The following is a 21,408-nucleotide window of genomic DNA, read 5'->3' as shown; positions in this document are numbered from 1 at the left end:
CAGATGACGGTCGCGCGTGAACACTCACACACCGCTAGAGTACACTCACACACCGCTAGACCACGTATACGTACGCGAGAATTGCTAGGATCAGGGAAATGCGTTCTGATTTCTCGATAATGCAAAGACGGGGGTTTTTATCAGTCAAAATCGCTAGATAAAAGATCAATCTAGCGCGCTGTTTCCTTCAAAAGTCGTTCTTTTACGTTTCCGAGCAATGATTTTGCAATATTCGGCTGCATGTTGCCCGTCAGATGGCGCTGCAGTCACGCCGGCGTACTAGCCTCTCCGACGGGCAACATGCAGCCGAATATTGCAAAATCATTGCTCGGAAACGTAAAAGAACGACTTTTGAAGCAAACAGCGCGCTAGATTGATCTTTCATCTAGCGATTTTGGCTAATAAAAACCCCCGTCTTTGCATTATCGAGAAATCAGAAGGCATTTCCCTGATCCTAGCAATTCTCGCGTACGTGTACGTGGTCTAGCGGTGTGGGAGTGTTCACGCGCGACCGTCGTCTGCTAGGAGACGGCCCCCTTAATTTATTAGGACCTTGAATAAGTTCTCGCTGTTTCTTTTACAAAATGAAAGCTTTATTTAAATTATAAGGAACAAAAACATTTCATTCGAAGTATTGCCCATCACTAGCGACCACTTTCTCCCATCTTTCTGGTAGTATATGAATTCCGCGCCGGAAAAACGACATGTCTTTTGAGGCTATCCAAGAATCGATCCATGTTTTAGCTTCTTCATAAGAATGAGAGCGCTGGTCAGCTAGGCCATGTGCCATCGAACGGAATAGGTGAAAATCAGAAGGGGCTATGTCAGGTGAATACGGCGGGTGGGGTAGAACTTCCCATTGAAGCGTTTCCAGGTAGATTTTCACTGGTTTTGCAACATGAGGCCGAGCGTTGTCATGTAGCAAAATCACTTTGTCGTGTCTCTGCTCGTATAGCGGCCGTTTTTCTTTTAAGGCTCGACTTAAACGCATCAATTGAAGTCGATAGCGCTCCCCCGTGATAGTCTCATTCGGTGTGAGCAGCTCACTATAAATTACACCCTGCTGATCCCACCAAATACAGAGAAGAAGCTTCGAACCACGGATATTTGGTTTTGCAGACGATGTTGATGCATGGCCGGGCTTACCCCACGAATTTCTACGCTTTGGATTAACGTGGTGTATCCACTTTTCATCGCCAGTCACGATGCGGTGCAAAAAACCTTTTCTTTTCTGCCGTTGAAGCAGTAGTTCACACGTGAGAAAACGCCGTTCGACGTCTCTCGGCTTCAATTCATACGGTACCCAATGTCCTTGCTTCTGGATCATTCCTAAAACTTTTAAACGTTTTGAAACAGTTGACTCATCTACTTGTAATGTTTTTCCAAGTTCTGCTAGCGTCTGACATCGGTCTTGATCGAGTAATTCCTCAAACTTTTCGTCTTCAAATTTTTTCGGTGCGCCAGAACGTTCTTTATCCTCAAGTTCAAAATCATTATTTTTGAAGCGTCGAAACCAGTCTCTGCATGTCGTATCCGACAAAGCATTGTCACCATAAGTCTCAACAAGAATTCTATGTGTTTCAGCTGCAGATTTCTCTTGAATAAAGTAGTGCAATAAACTTCCCCGCAAATACACTTTATTTGGCACAAAAGTAGACATTTTCAGAACTAAGAAAAAATTACTTTGTTTACACTAAAGTGAACTACCATACACTGAAATTTAAGGTTAGATACACTACTGCCTTGCATGTGTGTTACCATTCGAAATTTCACGAACGGGGTACTGCTACTGCCATCTTTGAAGAAACAGCGAGAACTTATTCAAGGTCCTAATATATTGAAAAATAAAAAAAAAAAGACAGGAGTCCATACTTTTATGTTATTCGTGTCTACGAAAAATGCGTAACATCCACAATCTACTAATAAATTCTGAATAGAATCTCATACTCTGTATTTGAAAGAATGGTAATTATTTTTCTCGGCGCACAGGTTCGATCAATTTCTACATTAAATGAATATACACTGCGGTGCATAACTATAGCACCGTTTAAATTTTTACCAGTTTCAGACTTTAAGTGAAAAGTGCAAAAAAGTTTATTGTAGAAATTGTGAAAGTATGAAAAAAATGGACTGTAGACTAAATCATATTGAAATGGCCCTCTTATACAAGACGATATAATCGAAAATGTGATTTTCAACTGTTGCGTAACTATAGCACCGTCGTTGTTATTTACTAATTTCACTAAACAAAGTATCATAACGAAGTATCCGTGAAAATAGAAATTGAAAAAAGAATTTTCCACAGTAAATATAAAAATTTGTATCTTGAAAATGCCGCGTGGTACATATTTAACGGAAGAAGAGAGGGGTAAAATTTTAGCCCTGAAGGAAATAGATTTTAGCATGCGCGAAATTGCTCGTAGGCTAGGAAGGTCACATAAAGTTGTTATAAACTTTTTACGTGACCAAGATAACTATGGGAAGAATAAAACGGGTGGACCAAAGAAGAAATTGAGTCCACGTACGGAACGAATAATTGTGAAAACGGCCAGCAACACATTAAAAAGTTGTAACCAAATTAAAAAAGAACTTAATCTTGATGTTTCACGGTGGACTATACATCGAGCTTTACAAGCAAATGGAAACATCGTGAGACAAAAATTAAAGTCTGCACCCAAACTTCTACCGCGCCATAAGATTGCAAGACTTCAATACGCTCGAGCAAACATGCATCGGAACTGGCATAACGTAAGTTAATTTCTGAAAATCTTCTAAACCCAGCTTATTGTAATTTCTTTTATTGACAATTAGACTATCTTTTCGGACGAAAAAAAATTCAACCTTGATGGACCTGATGGGTACAATTCCTACTGGCGAGATCTCCGCAAGGAACCACGGTATTTCACGAAAAGAAATTTCGGTGGAGGAAGTCTTATGGTTTGGGGGGCTTTTCACAGTGATGGCATGTTACAATTAGCTTTCCCATCGAAGAAAATGAATAGTGATGAATATATTGGTATCTTGGAAAACAATTTGCTACCCTTTCTACAAGAAAATAGTACTACAAATTGGACGTTTCAACAAGATAACGCGGCTATACACACAAGTCGAAAAGTGATGGCATGGTTCGAAGCAAACGATATTAACAATATTAAATGGCCAGCATGTTCACCCGACCAAAATCCCATGGAAAATATCTGGGGCATAATTGTCAGGAACGTTTATGCAGAAAATCGGCAATACGGAAACGTTTCCGAATTAAAAAGCGCCATAATCGATATTAGTAAAAAAATCAGCAGAGACATTTTTCGGAAACTTATTGATAGCGTACCAGATAGAGTTTTCGAGTTAATTTCAAAAAAAGGTGGTCCTACAAGATATTAAAATCGTTTATCATTGTTTTTATTGATGTGGTGCTATTGTTACGCAACAGTGAAATTCATACTATTGTTTGTATCGTTTTGTACAAGAGGAGAATTTAAATTAAAATTAATTTAAACTTCAATATTTTTCATACCCTTTCGATTTTTACAATTAATTTTTTCGCACTTTCAGTCTGAATTCTGAAACGGGTAAAAATTTAAACGGTGCTATAGTTATGCACCGCAGTGTAGCTTGAGATATATTTAATGTAGAAAATTGATCGAACCTGTGCGCCGAGAAAAATAATTACCATTCTTTCAAAATAGTGCGATCCCGAAAAATACCTCCTTTATCTGTATTTGAAAAATCGATTTTCATTTGTGTACGTTCCAACGTGAATTTTCACCGTGATTCTCCGCTTATAATGTCGAAGAAAGTTCCGAAATCGATCGTCCAGGGACCAAATAATTCGTCCGCTTGGTAAATCCTCCGAATTTGCAAAATTCCTCTTTCCCTCGGTTCGCAGAAAATATCGCCAGAACTTGGCCAGTCCGACAAAAGTAACTCGCTGCGACATATTTAGCAGCCCGCTTTGATATTCGTTACGAACTGGGAATTGCGCACAATGAAAATTTTCACTTGCAAATTTCTTTAGGAATTCGCCGGCCAGTTTCCCCATAGCCGACGCGCTGGATTTCCATTTCCGCTGTTTCCGGGAGGAAATACATTTTCCTACGAATTACATCGCCTCCGCGAGATGTACCTTTTAAATAATCTAATTTTTACGAGCAATTTCTGTTGTAAATAGTTCTATCAGTTGCTCTTGCCGTCGGTACTTTCTATTTGAACAACGTGAAATTGTTATAAGTCGGTCACGAGTCACTGTAAATGTATTTCCCACTCTGCAAGAGGAACATTGCGTCACAAGCAATATCTATGAACTATTAATTTAATGGTAGAACGTATGTTTTTAATCATTTGCTAGTGGAGTTGTAGCCAACATATTCGTGACACTTTCCGAAGTAAAACGATACCAAACACGATGACATTTTGCATTATTTTTGCCTGTGTAATTGAAAGATTCAATAGAACCTCTATTATCCAAACCGAGACTTTTCAATGTGCTGTAACTTCGAAGAAAATGATCGGAGGATGTTCTGCTTAGGCTCGTTTTAAAGCTGGAAACCTCTACTTTCGACACACCCAATTTACATTTTGTTGCGGTGCAGCAGAACCGCGATGATCCGAGTTAATCAGTGGAACATGATCGCGCGAATACGAGACTTCTGGCCGGTATCAAATTCCCGAATAATAATCAGTGTGAATTGATCCGTCAAAGGGGCACCGTTCAGAAGTGAATTGGCGCAGCTAACGCGAGTCAGTAGATAAAGCAGAGTCAAAATTGCAGATTGTTGTCGCGCAAATCGCGTTAGCAGCAGCGGAGTTTCGACAGCGGCAGAAGTTAATTCCGTTCCCCATAAACGAAACGCGTTCGCCATAACCGAGTGAAAGCCGTCTGTTACGAGAGCAGCTCGGTAAACGGCGAACGATCTCGTTCGTATCATCGTCCGATTGCGGGTATCATCCTGAACAGCGTGAAAGAGAGAGAGAAACAGAGAGAGAGAGAGAGAGAGAAAGCGGGGCAAACTCGAACCTCGGACTGTAGCGATAACAGTCCGGTGGCATCCGCTTATATTTCAGGAAAATCAACGATTCGTTAATAATGCACGGTCGGTTCCGGTCCAGCTGGAACAGACAAAGGCTCATAAATGAACCAAAAGCGTTCCACAGTTTAAATCACCGGTCGGCTGGATAGAAACGCATCCTCTCTCTCTCTCTCTCTCGTGTGAACGCGAGTATATTCGTCGGCCACGATCACGGGTTGGAGAGAGCAGGCTCAAAGAGATCGAGGCGCGGCTGAGAATGGAGATTTAAGGGTCCGACGTGTGGGTGGCGACTGCAGGGTTTCTCTGGCCGATGGCGTCGTCGTCGTCGTCGTCGTCGTCGTACTCGTCCTCGTCCTCGTCGTTGTCGCCGCATCGTTACATTCGCCGCCAACGTGACGCCCCTCCGCTTGTTCCGACCTGTCCCCTTCTGAAAACGTTGCACACCCCGAGGACCCCTTACACGCGTGCCATTCACAAGGTGTGCTCTAAAAGTTGAACGCGATGCACCAGTCTGATGGCTGACGAATAGATTGTCCAACGGTTTACTTGAGTTGACGCTTTTACAATCGGTTCTACTGTATCGCAACAAAATGTAAATTAGGTGTGTCGAAAGTAGAGGTTTCGAGCTTTAAAACGAGCCCAATCAAGACATTCTTCGATCATTTTTTTCTACGCTACAGCAGATCAAAGATCTCGGTTCGGATAGTCGAGGTTCTACTAAATCCTTCGATTACACGGGCAAACATAATGCAAAATGTATCGTGTTTGGTATCGTTTTAATCGGAGAAATGTCACGGTTATTCAGGTAAATGGTTCGCGATAAAATCATTAGCCATAAAGCAGTTCTATCAATGACTTAGTATTGACAATTCCAGCTTCGACGTTCCAGGTGGATTTTCTACAGTGTCCGAAGAAGACTGGTTGGAAGGGTACACATAAATATGTGTAACATCAGGGATAAAATAGTTCTGGATCCCCGGAACTTTTCGAACACACCTTGTACATTATTCGGCCCTGACTCCGAATCTAATATTATGAATCACGAGCCCTGTCCAGGCCGTGCATAATGGGGTCGTAGGTCGGCACCGCCTCGCGCGGAATTCTTCTTTGCTGTTCTTCCGATCCGCAGGATCACCGATGGAACAAAGGCTTTCCAGGACCTTTTTGCGGCCGGATGGATTTTCATAATGGGTAATAACGTTCTTGCTAGTTACACTTAATTTATAGATGCGGCACCCGACGGTCTAGCGAGCTCGCTGTGCTCGGGATCGCGGCCGAGGATTACGACGTGCAAAAACGCACAGCGTTCTGAATAATTCTGCGGCTGGATGGCGAAGCAACGCCGGTAAGGATCCCCCAGAGTCGGGGAAAAATATTTTCCGACTTGAATCAACTGGGTTTCTCCTTTCTCATACGAAGTTGCTTTCTTTTAAAAGTTGTACAAGTTCGAAAGATTATGCTTTATCAATCATAAATTCTCTCGTGAAATGTATATTTATTTGAACGCGGATCTTTATGCGAGAATTAAAAGCTGCAGAGACATTTATGTAATTTCATCATTTCAATCAGGGCAAGCTCTAGGGGCGGGGGGGACAACCCGGGGCGCCATTTTGGCTGTGTGAGAAAAATATTGATGTGTTAAATATCCAATTAAAAGAAAATTTCACATATCGATTGTTTCGTTCGCTAAGAATTTACAGTGCGTAGCGTATTTATATTGTTTATGTCTAAAAGCTAAAAATATTTACACTATTATTGAAAAATTAACGCGGAATTTGTAAAGGACGCTGCTTGAACACACTTTTGAACATGCATATACTTCTCTGAACAGAATAGCATTAGCACGCGAGCTTTTGAACATGCATAGACTTGCTTATTTCCTCTTTTAAATTTAAAAAATGTAATAAAATAGCTGGCAGAACTGAAAGTAAGAAAAAAATGTTTTTTGTGATTTTAACGTAGTCGATGTTACCTTCTTTTATTTTCAAAATAATAGAATTTTGATTGTTTGTGCAATAATGCACATTTTTAATAGTATTTAAAAATGTAAAAAATTATATGGTTAACAATTTGTGTTATGTCGTGTGATATGTTTCTTTCTAAATATATGCTCTCTTTTGTTAAAATTTAAATAAAATGATTTGATTTTTATTTACAATAAAAAATACGTACCGTTATTTTAAAAAATATATATATTCTTAAGGGGCGGCAATTTGTCTTTTTGTCCGGGGCGACGTAACCGCTAGAGCGGGCCCTGATTTCAATAAGTCACAAACAATACAATATCGTACCCTTAATACTTACAATCTCGAATCTATAAATTCAGTGTTTCTAGCAAATATTTGTTTTGCAGTAAAGTAAGTATATTTTATGGAATAAACACTTATTTACGGTAGCATAGCATCTGGGATCTAATTATTATTATGCAAGAGATTAGAGATTTCCAGCTTGTCTCATTCCTATTCTATCCCGATGTTTCATAGAATCGATTTAATATAGAATGATAGCGCGCATGCTTACTAGCACTTCGGCTAGAACAATGGAACATAATCGATGTCGTGCGCGTCATGTAAAGGTCACTCGAAGGTCAACATGCTGCACATCTATACTCGCTTCTACGTGGACGTACACATTCGTCCTTTTTGCCAACTAGTATATTAAAGCAACGAAAGTACTGTATATTCTGTCGTATTCTTAGCAACAAAGTATTTCACATTCGGATCTTACCTCTCGATCTGCTGTATTTATTATTGCAATACTTGAACCAACGGAGAGGATCTCGTATAATCTTTGGAAATCGACTTTGGCGAGTTTGTTTACGCGACGAGGAAGTTGCATCGGTATAAAAGATTGTGTAAGTCGATGTACAGGGTGTCTCTTAAGTGTGTCTGATTAATCGTAGCCGTTGGAGTGGACGCCGGAAAGTGGCACCAATGTCACACGATCGTCGCGAGGATGACCAGGAGAGTCGGAGAGGGAGAAAGAGGGGGTGCCAAGGGGGGGAAAAAGGTCCCAAAGCTTCGGTAAATAAGTCCGCTCGCGGCTGAGTGACAGTAGCGCGATTTATCGTCGAGATTTGCGAATGAGAGGGAGAGGGGAGCATAACGAGACGTGGGGGACGAGGAGAGGCGGGACGAGAGTCGAGAATTTTCTTAAATTGCACTTTGTAGCTCCTGAGAGACCTTACACAGGGATTTCGACGCCCACGGCGAGGGATAACGAGGCTGAAGCTGAAGAAACCCAGCTTCCCACCCCACCCGTGGCCACCCCCGCGGAGGTGAGACACACATCAGTGGGGTCCTTCCATGGTAGGCCCACGGGGACATAATTGATATCCGGCGGGAGCAAACGAGAGAAGAATGGACCCGACAGAGAGTCCTTTCGAACCCGGACAGAGGAAAAAATTATCTTACGCAGACCAAGAAAGGAGGAGGAAGAAGAGGAAGGGACGAGGAGGCCGAGGGACACCGAAAACGAAGAAGGACCACCGAGATCGTGTCCAGAATCGCCGACTTGCCGAAACTCCAAAGGCCACCTAAGCGCCGACTATGCTTTTCCATTCCCTTTTACCTTCGCCGATCTCTCACTCTCATTCTCTTCTTCTCTCTCTCTCTCTGTCGGTTTCTTGTAGTATAGATCTCCTATCTTCTCCTCTTCTCGGCCTACGTCAACCCGGTCCTCTTTAATGGACGGTTTACCGCTCCGCAAACATCCACTGACCCACCACCACCTCCGACCGGACTAATTGCTAATCGCAGTTCACCAAATGATCCTCCCACTCCTGCGAAACCCCCAGGACCAATCGCGCCCCTCCATCGGCCTCTTATGTCTCATTTACCGAGCCTCGTCTCGACTAGTTCCTCTGCGGGAACGCTGCGACCCGATGGCGAAGATTCATATACAACAATTAGTAATTCGACAATAACACATTTGTCGGTAATGATTTTCCCTTTACATCGATATCGTCGCGTGCCTTGCAGTTTTCTGGTTAAAATGATACCAAACACGGCACTGTTCGGATCACGTTCGTCGCTTTAGTCCACGATCTACTGGAGGCCTCTGCTATCCGAACTCGTCGATGATCGCGAGAAATACATTTCTTCGAATTCAAACGAATCGTGAAATGGCTTCGCGAGGCTTTCACGATTATTCTCGCAAGTAGTCGACGGTTCTTAATTAGCCGAGCAGTAAAGAAACGAAGGAGCGGGACAAAATAATTGGTGATAATTGGGAAATTTTGCGTTTTTCCATTGAAATCGTAGAGAGACCCTATGCACCGGTGATATATATGTACGTGGTGCTCGTTCCGCGAGGAACGAGATTATCACGTTCATTCGTGGCTCGGCGAAATAATAAGTATGCAGAGGGGTATATGGTGCAACGCGCGAGAGAGTAATAGAGAGAATAGAACAGAGAGAGAGAGCGAAATGGTGGAGGGGGACGCATGCCACGGAAATCCTGGTTTCCGTCGTTCGATCCCGCCGACCGTAAATCATACTACCGTGGGGAGAATGCTTGCGATTCCAAGCTCCTGAATAATTGCGTCTACCTTTAACCACCTGCGGGTTTAATCCTATCATCCTGTGTCGTCTCTTACGGCGAAAGAACTAAATTCCTGGTATTCAACCGTGGATAACAAACCACGAAGAAAACGGGCTAGGCGAGCGCGCGGGGTTCGCTCTTCAGCCTGGACAACGGCGATCGCCATCGCCGAGGTCATTCATCATGCGCCACCCTAATCCATTGTCTCACTACTTTCCTACACGGAGTTTAAACTGCGAACAGTCCGCAGAATCGTTCCACGGGAGCAGGCCAGAGTTCTTAAGCATGGGAACAATCATCATTAGGGTTCGACTTCTGAATTTCTTTTACAGCACCCCCGAGGGTTGTTCGAAATAATTAAAAAAGAAATCTGTGCGAAGTTTGAGGGCCCACGAGTAACGGGGGAACGTGCCCCGAGACGTTCAAACAAGAAAATGTAATTAATTCAATGCTCATAACAATCGTTTACCTCGAACGATCTGAACTATGTATTTGCCGCGTCGAAAATTATGTTAGATCTTTGGATCTGGACAGACCGCGTCTTTTCTGTCGTGTTACTATTTTTCGTAAGACAAACGGTTTTCGAATAAATTGTGTGGTTCGGGATCATCGAATCGCAGAAGGAAAACATTTATAATAGAGAGGAAACATTTATTATAAATACGATCGGAATTTGGTCGTGTTGGGTATCATTTTAAACGGAATAGCGTCACGGATGAAACAGCTACGGAAACGAAAAACGAGAACCCAAGCCCGATGATTCGCTTCTAAAATTTCCCTGAATTGGTCGCGATATTTCCGAGTGATTTTCGTCTGACCGATAGTAAAACATAGCGCGCGTTCGGTGGTCGTTCGAGCATAATCAAAAACACAAAGGGGCCGAGATAATTTTCGAGTGCAGTCGCGAGTGGCACGATCTCCGCGGAATGTCGATACCAGGAGCGGCAGCTCCCTTTACACGTCGTTTAACCTGCGATTCGAATGATTTCGATTTGTACGCAGACAATTTTCTGCCACTCTACGTCAGAGCTGCATACCCACACCGGAAAGGAGAGGCGGTCGCAAAACCGCCGAAAACTTGTCAGCGGGTTTCGAACGCGAACAAAGGGTGCCTTTAAATGGCGAGATTATCGTTGTCCCGATATTTATCTAGCAGTTTGCTGGTCGCTAAAACCGCTTCGCCTACGAGCTGTCGTCCCAGTTCCGTGGAGAAACGGAATTCCGCATTTACCCCCGATTGACAAATAAAACGGACAATGAGCGGCTTCGAACTTGCCCGTCGAGTGGAATAAGTCTATTTAACTGTCGCGAACCTTTCCTAGCAGCTTTTGACGATACAGATCTCGATACACTTTCGGGAATGCTTGAAAGACTCGAGGTTCAGTCGAGTGTCATTAGACCGAACATTTTGGGTACCTTTGGGTAAAGGGGAAGCTTAAAACGGTGGAGAAATTGAAACATTTTAAGCGCACGTTTGAGTGCAACAAGTTCAACAAATTAATAGTTTTTTCCTTAGGGTGAATCATAAGTTAACAAATTTTTCGTCTTGCTTGATTTTATAGGATGCAACCTCTGAAATTGATTTGAACATAACGAAAATAATAGAAAAGAACTATTTATGTGCTCAACAACTTCACAACATTTATATTTCATATATTTTAGTAATAATTGGAAATAATTACTGTGTAGAAATCATGTGGAAAGCGCAAGTATTACTAATATCGTTCAAATTCGCGCGCCGTATGAATGTTTACTGTGTCGGTAACGTCGGACGCGACATAAAAAATAGTAATCGGGCCACAGAGATTAAGATCTCTACAAACCATAAGCAAGATACAAGAATAGACTAATCACCCAATGTATCTTTTTTTTATCGCTTCACAAACTATACAAGAATAAACTAATTACCATACGAGGTAATGAGAATCTGCAATACCGACACATCTAAAAATCAGAGAGTGTCCCTGACGCCATCTACCTAAACGCGGAAGAGTCAACTACTGAACTACAGAAGACTGCAACACAAAAAGTTATCTAGACAGAGAGGACAGATTTGACAACGTTGTCGGCATTCAAAATACAACGTTGCCACTTGAGTAGTTCCGAAATTGTTTTGCACAAAACTTTTCAGGGCAATTATTATTCTATTTATGCCGTGTGTAGGCTTGTTTTAATCGAGAGATCATTTCCAATCGGTTGGTAGCGTTTCTACAATGCAATCATGAAGTAATAACATAGGGAGCTAATATAATATTAAGCACAAAATCATTTCGTCGGCTGATATAGTTAATCCACAGCATGAATAAAAAGACCTGGAGGAATTGTGAGGTTCTAAATGCGATCACTCACCACATTGACGAAATCCTGGAACGTCACCGCTTGAACACGCGACTCCTTCGCCCTGGCGAGCAGAATGTCTCGTTTATTCGGCGGTATCTCGGCTTTCCATTCGGAACTTTTCAAAGCCGCCAGAAAATCTTCCACTGGTATCTCGCCAAAACCCTCCGGATCAAACTGGAGAACAAGAATCAGTCAAGCTCCCCGTACCTCAGCGAATCTTTTGGCACTGAGTAATCCAAGAAAAATACGTTCACGTACCTTGTCAAATAGCATTCGCCATTTCTACAATCAAATAAAGATAAACGATTATTTAGCAACTGGGTCATATGTTCCGTCTATGAAGGGCTAGCAGATCGGTTTTCGGTTTAGAAAAATTGTTGCTTACGTCGTTGAGGAGCTCCCGCCGGTACTCGGACTCGTCGATGTCGATTTCGGACGCGAGATCCGTGTGGTCGGTGACATAGCCATCATAGTGGGCGCTGTTCGCCTCGCTGCGTGCATATTCTTCTTCCTCCTCGACTGCACCGGCGATGGTCGGTATCGGAGCACCGCTTGCCAGTAGCATTACCACGTGTGGCACGAGGTCACCGGATGAATCTCCTCATTCCACCCAGTTTCGTCCGTTTCCTGAAACACCATACCATCCCCGTTATCACTATCAATAGCTACCAGTCACAGAATGAAGAATTTTGAGGTTCTAGGTCAACCGAAGGTCATTATGTTATAGGTCATTGAATTCGTCTCTTCAGAGTGCCTAGATTATACTTTTCTGTTCAAAAATAAAGACTCAAGGTGGCCTTGACACTTCAGAAAATGCAAGGTATCCAAAAACCAAGATTTCTTTCTTTATTATTCCTTTATTGCTCTTATTGAGCTGCATTGAACACTTTGTATCGTGCACGTGGGTATGTATATACGTTCAAGGTGTACTTTGAAAAGAAATTGTTCTCTCTAGACAGCGCGAGTGCCCTTAGAATTTTTCGAAGCTCTTGAAATCACCCTTACGCCTGAGTCGGCGATAGATCGATGGCCTTGAAAATGTCTGTACTTCACGCCAGTACTTCTGCGAACTATGCAGTATAATACGTTGGTGCGACGGTGCCGTTTCCATGGCGATGCATCGTCGATAGGACCGGGTACAGACCAGTCATCCAAGTATACATAGCTGTTGTGCATACATGCACAATGAGTATCCAAACTATAACCCTTTGCACTCGAAACTATTTCTACTCGAAAATTAAACATTTCTTCCGACCTAGAGGAATTCCATATTTTTAATCATGTAAAGAATATTTTGAATAATGCAATTTTCAGTGGCGACTCTGAGTCACCACTCGAGTGCTAAGGGTTAAACCCTCCCCGCCCCCCGGGACGGTAAACTAATTTGACTTTCAAAAATTCAGATAATCGTGACACTTGCTTTTCTTCTAATACTTGTATATGAAACTTGATGGGTGTCGGCTTCAGCTACTAACAATTACAGGTTGAGAAGCACTGACACGTGGTCGCAGAAGCCGGTCACGTGCTAATAAGTGGTACTGGGAAAGAGGGAAGAATGTATTGTCTTCGAATATACCTAAAAGCACCCAGTAATGGTATTACGGTTCCGCAGGGTGAAATATACATGTGCACATAGAGGGTACATACGTATACCCAAAGCATTAACACCTTCATCAAATAAATTGCAGTGCAAGGACTACGTGCTCTTTTCGTCTCCGTCTGTAACCCATTTTGAGTTCCAATAACTTTCGCCAATTTTCCACAATTTCTTATGAAATCAATTTTCGTCGTTACTCCAGAATGACCCCTTTCATAAAATATTATATTTTTTTCATAAATAATTTTATAAAATAGCATAATAACAAAAGTTATGCTGTTTGTTCATTTTCGAAAGCTATCATGTTAAACCTTTGCACATTTCAATGTACGATTGGTGTACAATACTTGAATACACGGGCCCACGTGTATCAAAATACACGGATAATACACGTGTACCCGTATATATTCAAGTTCACAGTTATACGAGTAGTATCCGGACTTCTGCACGGATTATATTAATTACACCTGTACACGTGTATTCTCAATACACGTGAAATTGATATCTCTAGTCGCAAGGATTCCCGAAACCATAACCGCGATGCAACCGAAGCGTCCACGCGGCCACCCCTACGTGCAGTCACTTTCCCTTTCCCCAGCCGACGCGGCGGCTCCTTTACACCAGCGCTCATTCGTTGCCCTCGGTTTCGGCACAACGTCACCGAAACTGCACCCCCTGCCCCTTCGAATAGACCAACCAACCAACCCCACAAAGTCACCCCCTGTCCTGACGCACGCTTGGTGCCTGCTATCCCCTCTCTCTGTTTATCTATCCTCCTTCCTCTCTCTCAATGTGCCATCTCGTTTATCTATCCCCCTCCCGCGCCATCTTCCAAGCACAATTACGTCTCGTGCAAGCACAGACCCGTTCATACGAGACGCTAAGGTCGTCGACCTTGAGGAACCGTTCCGACGACGACGACGTGTCATCGTGTACGATGCCCGGTGTCTTCTTACAACCCTCGTCTTGGGGTTAGATTACGGGCCCACCCCTTATCGCGAAGCACGGCAGGTTTACCTTTCGTCTACCCTGGCCGCTGCTTAGCTAGCCCGGCCGAGCCACCTTGTAATTTACAGAAACAAACGCCGGTTTTAATTGGTTTGCTCCGATAAGTTCACCCACCCCCATGGTAGCTGTGTTTTATCAACGGAATTGTTTCTGGGTCGCTATTGTGAGAATAGGACAACAGTTTTTACCGCGAGTCCTTATCGCTCTGACCGAGTTCGCTGTTTACACACGCTGGTCAATATGTCACCGAGTTTGCTGGATGCAACCTGGAACTTTATTGATGCAGGCTACCGTGATAACTGTGATTCAACGTCTGCAGCGAGAGTTAGAGATATTTTCAGGCGAACGATTGTGTTGATCTTCGAGTCGGTGACCTTATCTCTTGTGTGATCCTGATGACTTTGGGATGATCATTACGGATTAGGTGGATGGTGCAAGCTTTGATTCCAAAGGCTGCTGAAAAATTTAGTTTGTTTACATCTTAGTTGCAGCAACCCTTCTTGCCTCAGAGATAGTCCAGACCCCCATCTTAGAGATTGCTGTTAGCTACCCTTTGGGTAAACTCTGTTTCAATCTATCCTGGGTAACCCCCAAACTTCCCAAGTATTAAGAAACAATTGTTCCCACCATCCCCTAACCCAATAGGAGCTAGAATAATTAATCACTAATGTAACAATTACTAATGCAGACTACAAACTGGTCTAAGACTGACAGTCTGGGACTGACATAATCGTTAAAGTGAGCAACCCAACAATTTTCTATGCACAAGACCTAATATCTCGAGTCTCTGATAAACGTGGTCACCTCAAATAGACTCAAAGTTTGCCGAAGAGGTTAACCCTAACAAGGGGAGATCGCCAATCGGATAAGCGCTTTTTGGACGAAACTGGGTACACGTGTAGGGGATCGCCTAAACAAACCTACAACGTCAGCTAACAACTCAGCTCCAAAAAAAACTGATGATCCTGTGAGAAAAAAAAAAAGGATCCAGAGAGAACAGGTGTCGGGTTGCAAGTCAATGTAACGTTTGGTTAAACTTTCGCTCAGGGGACCAAACATTTTCAACTTTTCTGAACGTAATATTATACGATTCGACGAAAAGATGATAAAACTTGACATTCTAGCGCGAGGAATCCGTACCCGCTCCCTTAGGCCACATATCTTTCGAATTTATTTTCATGACTTTTTTCCGGTTGCTCTTTCATTAAAAACACGCATTCACAGACATGCATTGCTAACACTGTCTTACACTGGGTGTACAAACTGTACAGGAGTATTATGGACATAAGAAAATGATGACATCTGTTTATTCAACTAGTTAATATTTGATATTATAACGATGAATCATTTCAGAATTTATCGGTATATTCGAATTTTACAAAAATCAGCAAGTGATTCCAAACTTTTGGCCGGTAGTGCATGCATACGAAAACCAATATGGCAGCGTTCTAACCTCTAAAGCGCGCTAGAACTCGAGCAACTTTGCTCGCGTATAACTTTCAAACGAGTGAACTCCGCGCACTGGAATTTCAAGTTTCATCATTTCCTCGTCGAGTTGTATAATATTACATTCAAAGAAGTTGAAAATTTTCGGTCCCTAATTTTACAGTTCAGCTTGACACTTACCTTTTGGAATGTGGATTCGGAGACTCGGCGGCGGTTTTCCGTGAGTGACCATCCACAAACGGCGGAGAGCAAGAACCACTTAACGACGACAGTAACACCATAATCTCGCGAGAACTTTGTGTCACAAGAAACACGCTCGAGAGCAGCGTCTACGTGGACCGAAGGCACAGAAAACTTTCATTACAAGGACGAATTGCTGCCGATCGAACGTAGATCGTTCGAACACTGACAAACACCAACAACACAGCTTTCCCGCCAGAGTGTTCAAAAATCGCGATACCGATAAAACAGTTTCGAAATCGATCCGTGATCGCTGGCCGACTTTCGAGCCTTTGTTACACCGAAATCCTCGAAGAACAGGGAACGTTATAAAAATCCTGTGGCGCGTTCACGAACGAAGTATCGTTTTCCACGAGACGAACGAGTTGTCTAGGTTGGATGGCGAGAGATTTCGTTGTTGCGATTTGAACCGGAACAATGGCGGTCGGACGGCGTTTTTGACAGGCAGCGTGGACGCAGTGGCGGCACCGTGAGGTCATCCTAATCTCGCAGAGCACCGGCGTGCAGCACGAGACGCGGAAAATCGGCGATTTTTCACGGTTGTCGCCACAACAAAACAAGCCCAGTGCCGTAGGTGCGGTAGACAGGTCCCCGGTGTGTCACGGGGAACTGCGGCAACGTGCGCAATGCGCGTTCGATCGATAATACAGGTTTTCGACCAATGGGCGATCGGGCTAGGGCCGGAGACACGCGAGGAGCACGTGGAAACGTGGAAACGCGGCCGCGATTTAATATTATTGGCGATATAGTCGATGTTGTCGGCGGGAAACGCGTTACACGACTGCCGGAGCACTTTGCCACCCTCATGGGCTCCCCTTCCACCCCCTATCCCCCCCCTCCCTCCCACACACACACCCCCGATCCCTACCTCCGCCTTCATTTCGCCACCCCCTCGATTCGTTTCACCCCAGACTCGTTCGTTCAACCCCAACGTTTCAAGAATATGCAAGGCCGATGCAAGCATCGTTATTGACACAAGACGAATCGGTGTCTTTCGGACAGAAACTTTTATTGTTCACAGGGGTGTGGATGTTCATCGGATGTTCTAGGTGGACTAGCATTATCGAACCTGGACTAAAACTGTTCCTTTATATGATCGCGTGCGGCTTAAAATAACATTACGTAACGCTATCGATGAGAAAGGCATTTCTGGGAAAATGTCAGGCTACGCGAATTCTGGATTTGTTAACTTGTATTCAGAATGGTTATAGCTACGTAGGAGTTAGCGGAACTCGTTATTTACTATAATATTATACTATCTTGATATTCTATCTGGAATTTGTTCACTTACTGTTAAAAATGTTTCGGATTTGTTCTTGGTTAACTCCTGAGAGCTAACGAGGTTAGAGGCTGTTCTCACGCACGTTGATTTTCTGCAACTCATGTTATTTCTGCAAAAATAATATTTTTAATTATATCAGGCATTTAAGTAACATCTAGCTGGTATAATTGTTCACGCTAGAACGGCCAAGTAATAAATGCGACTAATCGCTTTGCAGACGAAGCTGCATCTATTGAGACTTTGTACAATTGTTATTGTAACATGTGATTCACAATGAATATAATCAATAAATATCAATAATTGTGAAAGAAAAAGTTAGGAATCAGTTCTTTCGGTTCGGTAGTTCTAGAGTATTCAGTTTCGTTACAGTTTTCACATAACCTCGTCGTATCGATAGTTATTATTGCTATAAACATGATAGCAAGTTTATAACAAACAAATATACGATGTTGTGATAAAGAACGATGACTTTTGACTTCCATGGTCCCACGGTGACCTAAGTTTGTAGCAATACAAAACGTGTGCACCCTAAGCGTGGAGTTTGGGGTAAATTGACTACGAAAGTCGAGTAGAGATGGAATAATAGACGCAGCTGCAAAGGGTAAATCACCATAATGGGGAAAGGGGCTGGAACGTGTATTAGAAAACTGTCCATATGTCATATATACCTAGAATCATTCTAAACCTGCGATAACAATTACATAAAAATGTGTTTTAAACAAAAACTATATCGAAAACAACTGAAAAGATGAATCTTCTTTAATTCCATTATTTGAAATTGTACCTACCCTTGCTATCATTCATTTACCGTCGACTAACCCTTGGTTTTCTACTTATTCCTTACAAAAGTTTCTACAAACGATCACCGAACAAAATTTTCGAAAAAAATACACACAACTTGGCACTCGAACGGTGACTCCCAGGCGCCATTAAAAACTGCCATACCGTTGTTCAAAACAGTGCAGAGACATTGTGCAAGATTTCACGCGCATGCGCGGCCGAAACAGTAATGTATTTATATTACAATGATGACGTAGCAGAGCCCTGAGACAGTTATATTGGCGGGAATGTACCGAAACTCAATCTGTTCCGGACAAAAAGACTCCAGGACGTGTCCTACGAGTTACAAAATATACATGACACAAATACACATGTTATAGATTAAATTTTCACAATCAAATCATAACAATTTTTAAAAATTTTACGGGATGATCAATGTAGTCAATTTCAAATCGCCGCGCATGCGCGATAAACCTTGCACAATATCTCTGCACTGGTTCAAAACAGTAAATTAGTCAATTCGTCTGTATTCTATAAATTGTAAAAAGCTCGATTGTTGTGTGTGTATGAGAAAACAGGTTCAACTCGATGTGCACGATGTAAAACAGATTATATAGATTAAAAATGATCTGGGTTGTAAGAGTTATCTTGATTTCGGAATCAAAAAAAGGGTTAATTGTAAGTAGAAAATTTTCCGTTTTCATTTTTACCGCTGTAATCTTGAATTCAACAAAGATGGCGCGACGGGCGGTTGTCAACGTTACCCCTTTCACCGATGACATCCGTGATGGAAGCGGAGGTTAGAAATAGAATGAAGAACCGTAACCTAAAGATGTCATATTTACACGACTGGAGACAAGCGTTACGAGCACCACACGTGTACAGAGTTGCGAACAGCACGTTTCGCATTCAGAACCAATATGTGGCACTAATTTTCCTATTGTTATCTGTTCCAATGTTACTAATCGGTTTTCCATTATTGCACAGAACCATTAGTTCGTCGAGTCAAATTTCAACACAATGCCGCTATTACAAGTACAATAATACGTATCCTTTGTCGCCTCCTGCAAAGACACCACAAGGCATCACCTACAGAATAGCCATAGTAAGTGATCTCGATCATGACTCAAAAATCTTGGATAAAAAAAACACATGGCACAGCCTTATGAAAACTGGAAGTCTCTTGTGGAATCCTAGCACCTCGCTCATCTCCGTTGTTTGGGATGACAAGACTCAAATCTTGACAACGTCTTTAACTATGAAAGGGCGTGGTATGGAGTTATCCGAGTTGGTTACCTTCGACGGACGTTTGTTGTCTTTCGATGACCGTACCGGAGTAGTATATGCCATCGAGGGAGAGGAAGTTTACCCTTGGATTATATTAATGAACGGCAACGGGAAGAACACTAAAGGTATACTCGGGTTTTGATTTGAACCGTTTTAAGGGGCTAGACTATTGTTTCTAGGATTGCAAAAGATGGATTCGCAAAGGTGAAGTTTTTTAGTAGTCAAAAGTGCTAGATAAGAGATCAATCTAGGCCGTTATCGCCCTCAAAAGTCCTATGCCACTGCATTATTTGACATGAAATCTGAACAGTGGGATCGCCCTGTGTGGTGCTAAAACAGTTCAGCTTTGATTAGTGTATTTACTGGTTTTAAGGTTCATGTTACACATGCTAAATTATCGACAGGATTTAAATCTGAATGGGCCACTGTTAAAGATGAACATTTATACGTCGGCAGCATGGGAAAGGAATGGACCTCTTCTACAGGAGAGTTTGAGAACAATGATCCTCTTTGGGTAAAAGTAGTGTCCCCTCGCGGCGATGTATCCTCTTTAAACTGGATTGCGAATTACAAACGACTGAGGCAAGCGATCAACATAGAATTTCCAGGTATATAATTGTTTCTATCGAATGCAGCTCTAGTTCTTACGTGTATTAAAATTGGTTGTTGATATTCCGCAGGTTACATGATTCACGAATCAGGGATTTGGAGCGACATACACAAAAGTTGGTTCTTCTTGCCCAGACGATGTTCTCGCGAACGTTATAACGATGATACAGATGAGAGAATGAGTTGTAACGTTCTGTTAACAGTGGATGAGAATTTCGTTGACGTTAAGGTGCCATTTAATTTTGATATTACTCATTCGTTCGTGAAATGCAAGTGTTTATTGAACAATGCATTTGCAGGTCACCGAAATTGGTAGTATAGTGCCAATAAGAGGCTTCTCGAGCTTCAAATTCTTGCCAGGTTCGCAGGATTTAATTATCGTCGCACTGAAGACGGAAGAATACCTAGGCCAAACTGCCACGTACATTATGGCGTTCACAATTAAAGGTGTTATAATAATGCCGGACACCAGGGTGATAGATAAAAAATTCGAAGGTCTAGAATTTATATAGACGAACATTCCACGTAGGATTATCACTTGTAATACAAACGATTATTTATATTGTATTCGATTTTCTAGTTGAACATTGTTATAGAACATCACACGGGAAAAGACTCGCTATCTTTTACACACACTGTCTATACATAATTGTGTATAATGAACTAGTAATAAGTTTTGATATATATAAATTAAATATAAAATATATTTAATTGGTATGTAGGTAATAATTCATTTACGTAGTTCCACGCTGCTGTGAATTGGTGATAAGCGACGAAAAATAAATTATTTAGTTATTCTATAGGACAGAATATATCTTTAAGAGTTCCTCTAGAGTTAAACGCTGGTTCATATACATATATCGATCCATAATTCCCCGGATCCGGTGAATTGGATCAACACCGTTTATGGGTATTGCATCTCGAACAAGATTCGCCGCCTCAGTTTATCGTTGAGTTAGTGCAACACCATCGGCGCTCTTTGCTACATTGTTCCATCGAATCTATATATATACTTACCAAAGGTAAATAGCTTTCTTGTAACACCAATTCTAGTCGATGTTTTTCTAATAAATGACTTTATTCTTGTAACTCCTTTCTTCTATTTTATTCGAAACCTCAACGACAATCTCGAGCGTTCGAAGATTCTTATCAAAATTACTTATAAGTGCCAGCGATTCGAATGAAAATGCAACTTGTGCGGTAAATATACGGCTGCCACGGTACATACTGTAAAATCAATAATATAT

The 21,408-nt window shown here is 42.2% G+C and overlaps 2 protein-coding genes across 4 annotated transcripts in view; one reads left to right on the top strand and one right to left on the bottom strand.

The window, feature by feature from the left end:
* Stet (stem cell tumor) overlaps positions 1-18,313 on the bottom strand; it is a 578,556-nt gene extending 560,243 nt beyond the window's left edge. The window contains exons 1-5 of one of the 3 annotated variants that reach the window (XM_076444038.1): positions 18,274-18,313; positions 17,495-17,594; positions 12,298-12,539; positions 12,171-12,194; positions 11,922-12,086 (exon numbers count right to left, since the gene is read on the bottom strand). In XM_076444038.1, coding sequence (XP_076300153.1) covers positions 11,922-12,086; positions 12,171-12,194; positions 12,298-12,477 — 369 coding nt within the window. In that variant the 5' untranslated portion in view covers positions 12,478-12,539; positions 17,495-17,594; positions 18,274-18,313. Of the gene's footprint in view, positions 1-11,921; positions 12,087-12,170; positions 12,195-12,297; positions 12,540-16,143; positions 17,001-17,494; positions 18,197-18,273 lie in introns of those variants that run through there. The other 2 variants (XM_076444039.1, XM_076444037.1) reach the window with 2 other exon arrangements.
* Positions 18,314-19,001: 688 nt separating this feature from the next.
* LOC143218683 (soluble calcium-activated nucleotidase 1) lies at positions 19,002-21,248 on the top strand. The gene is made up of 4 exons (XM_076444040.1): positions 19,002-19,677; positions 19,957-20,160; positions 20,233-20,390; positions 20,461-21,248. Exons 1-4 carry the CDS (start codon positions 19,041-19,043, stop codon positions 20,671-20,673), a joined length of 1,212 nt encoding a protein of 403 aa, XP_076300155.1. The 5' UTR covers positions 19,002-19,040; the 3' UTR covers positions 20,674-21,248.
* Positions 21,249-21,408: the final 160 nt, after the last annotated feature.

This window comes from Lasioglossum baleicum, chromosome 20 (assembly GCF_051020765.1).
Source record: "Lasioglossum baleicum chromosome 20, iyLasBale1, whole genome shotgun sequence".
Taxonomy (NCBI): Eukaryota; Metazoa; Arthropoda; class Insecta; order Hymenoptera; family Halictidae; genus Lasioglossum; species Lasioglossum baleicum.
This window is presented reverse-complemented; position numbering and strand designations above follow the sequence as displayed.

What these genes read in the sequence shown, in the direction of transcription:
- LOC143218683 (XM_076444040.1), top strand. Translation starts at nt 19,041, where the DNA reads ATGACATCCGTGATGGAAGCGGAGGTTAGAAATAGAATGAAGAACCGT. An exon ending in CAACGGGAAGAACACTAAAG is followed by an intron (nt 19,678 to 19,956) that starts GTATACTCGGGT and finishes AATTATCGACAG; the next exon opens with GATTTAAATCTGAATGGGCC. An exon ending in GATCAACATAGAATTTCCAG is followed by an intron (nt 20,161 to 20,232) that starts GTATATAATTGT and finishes GATATTCCGCAG; the next exon opens with GTTACATGATTCACGAATCA.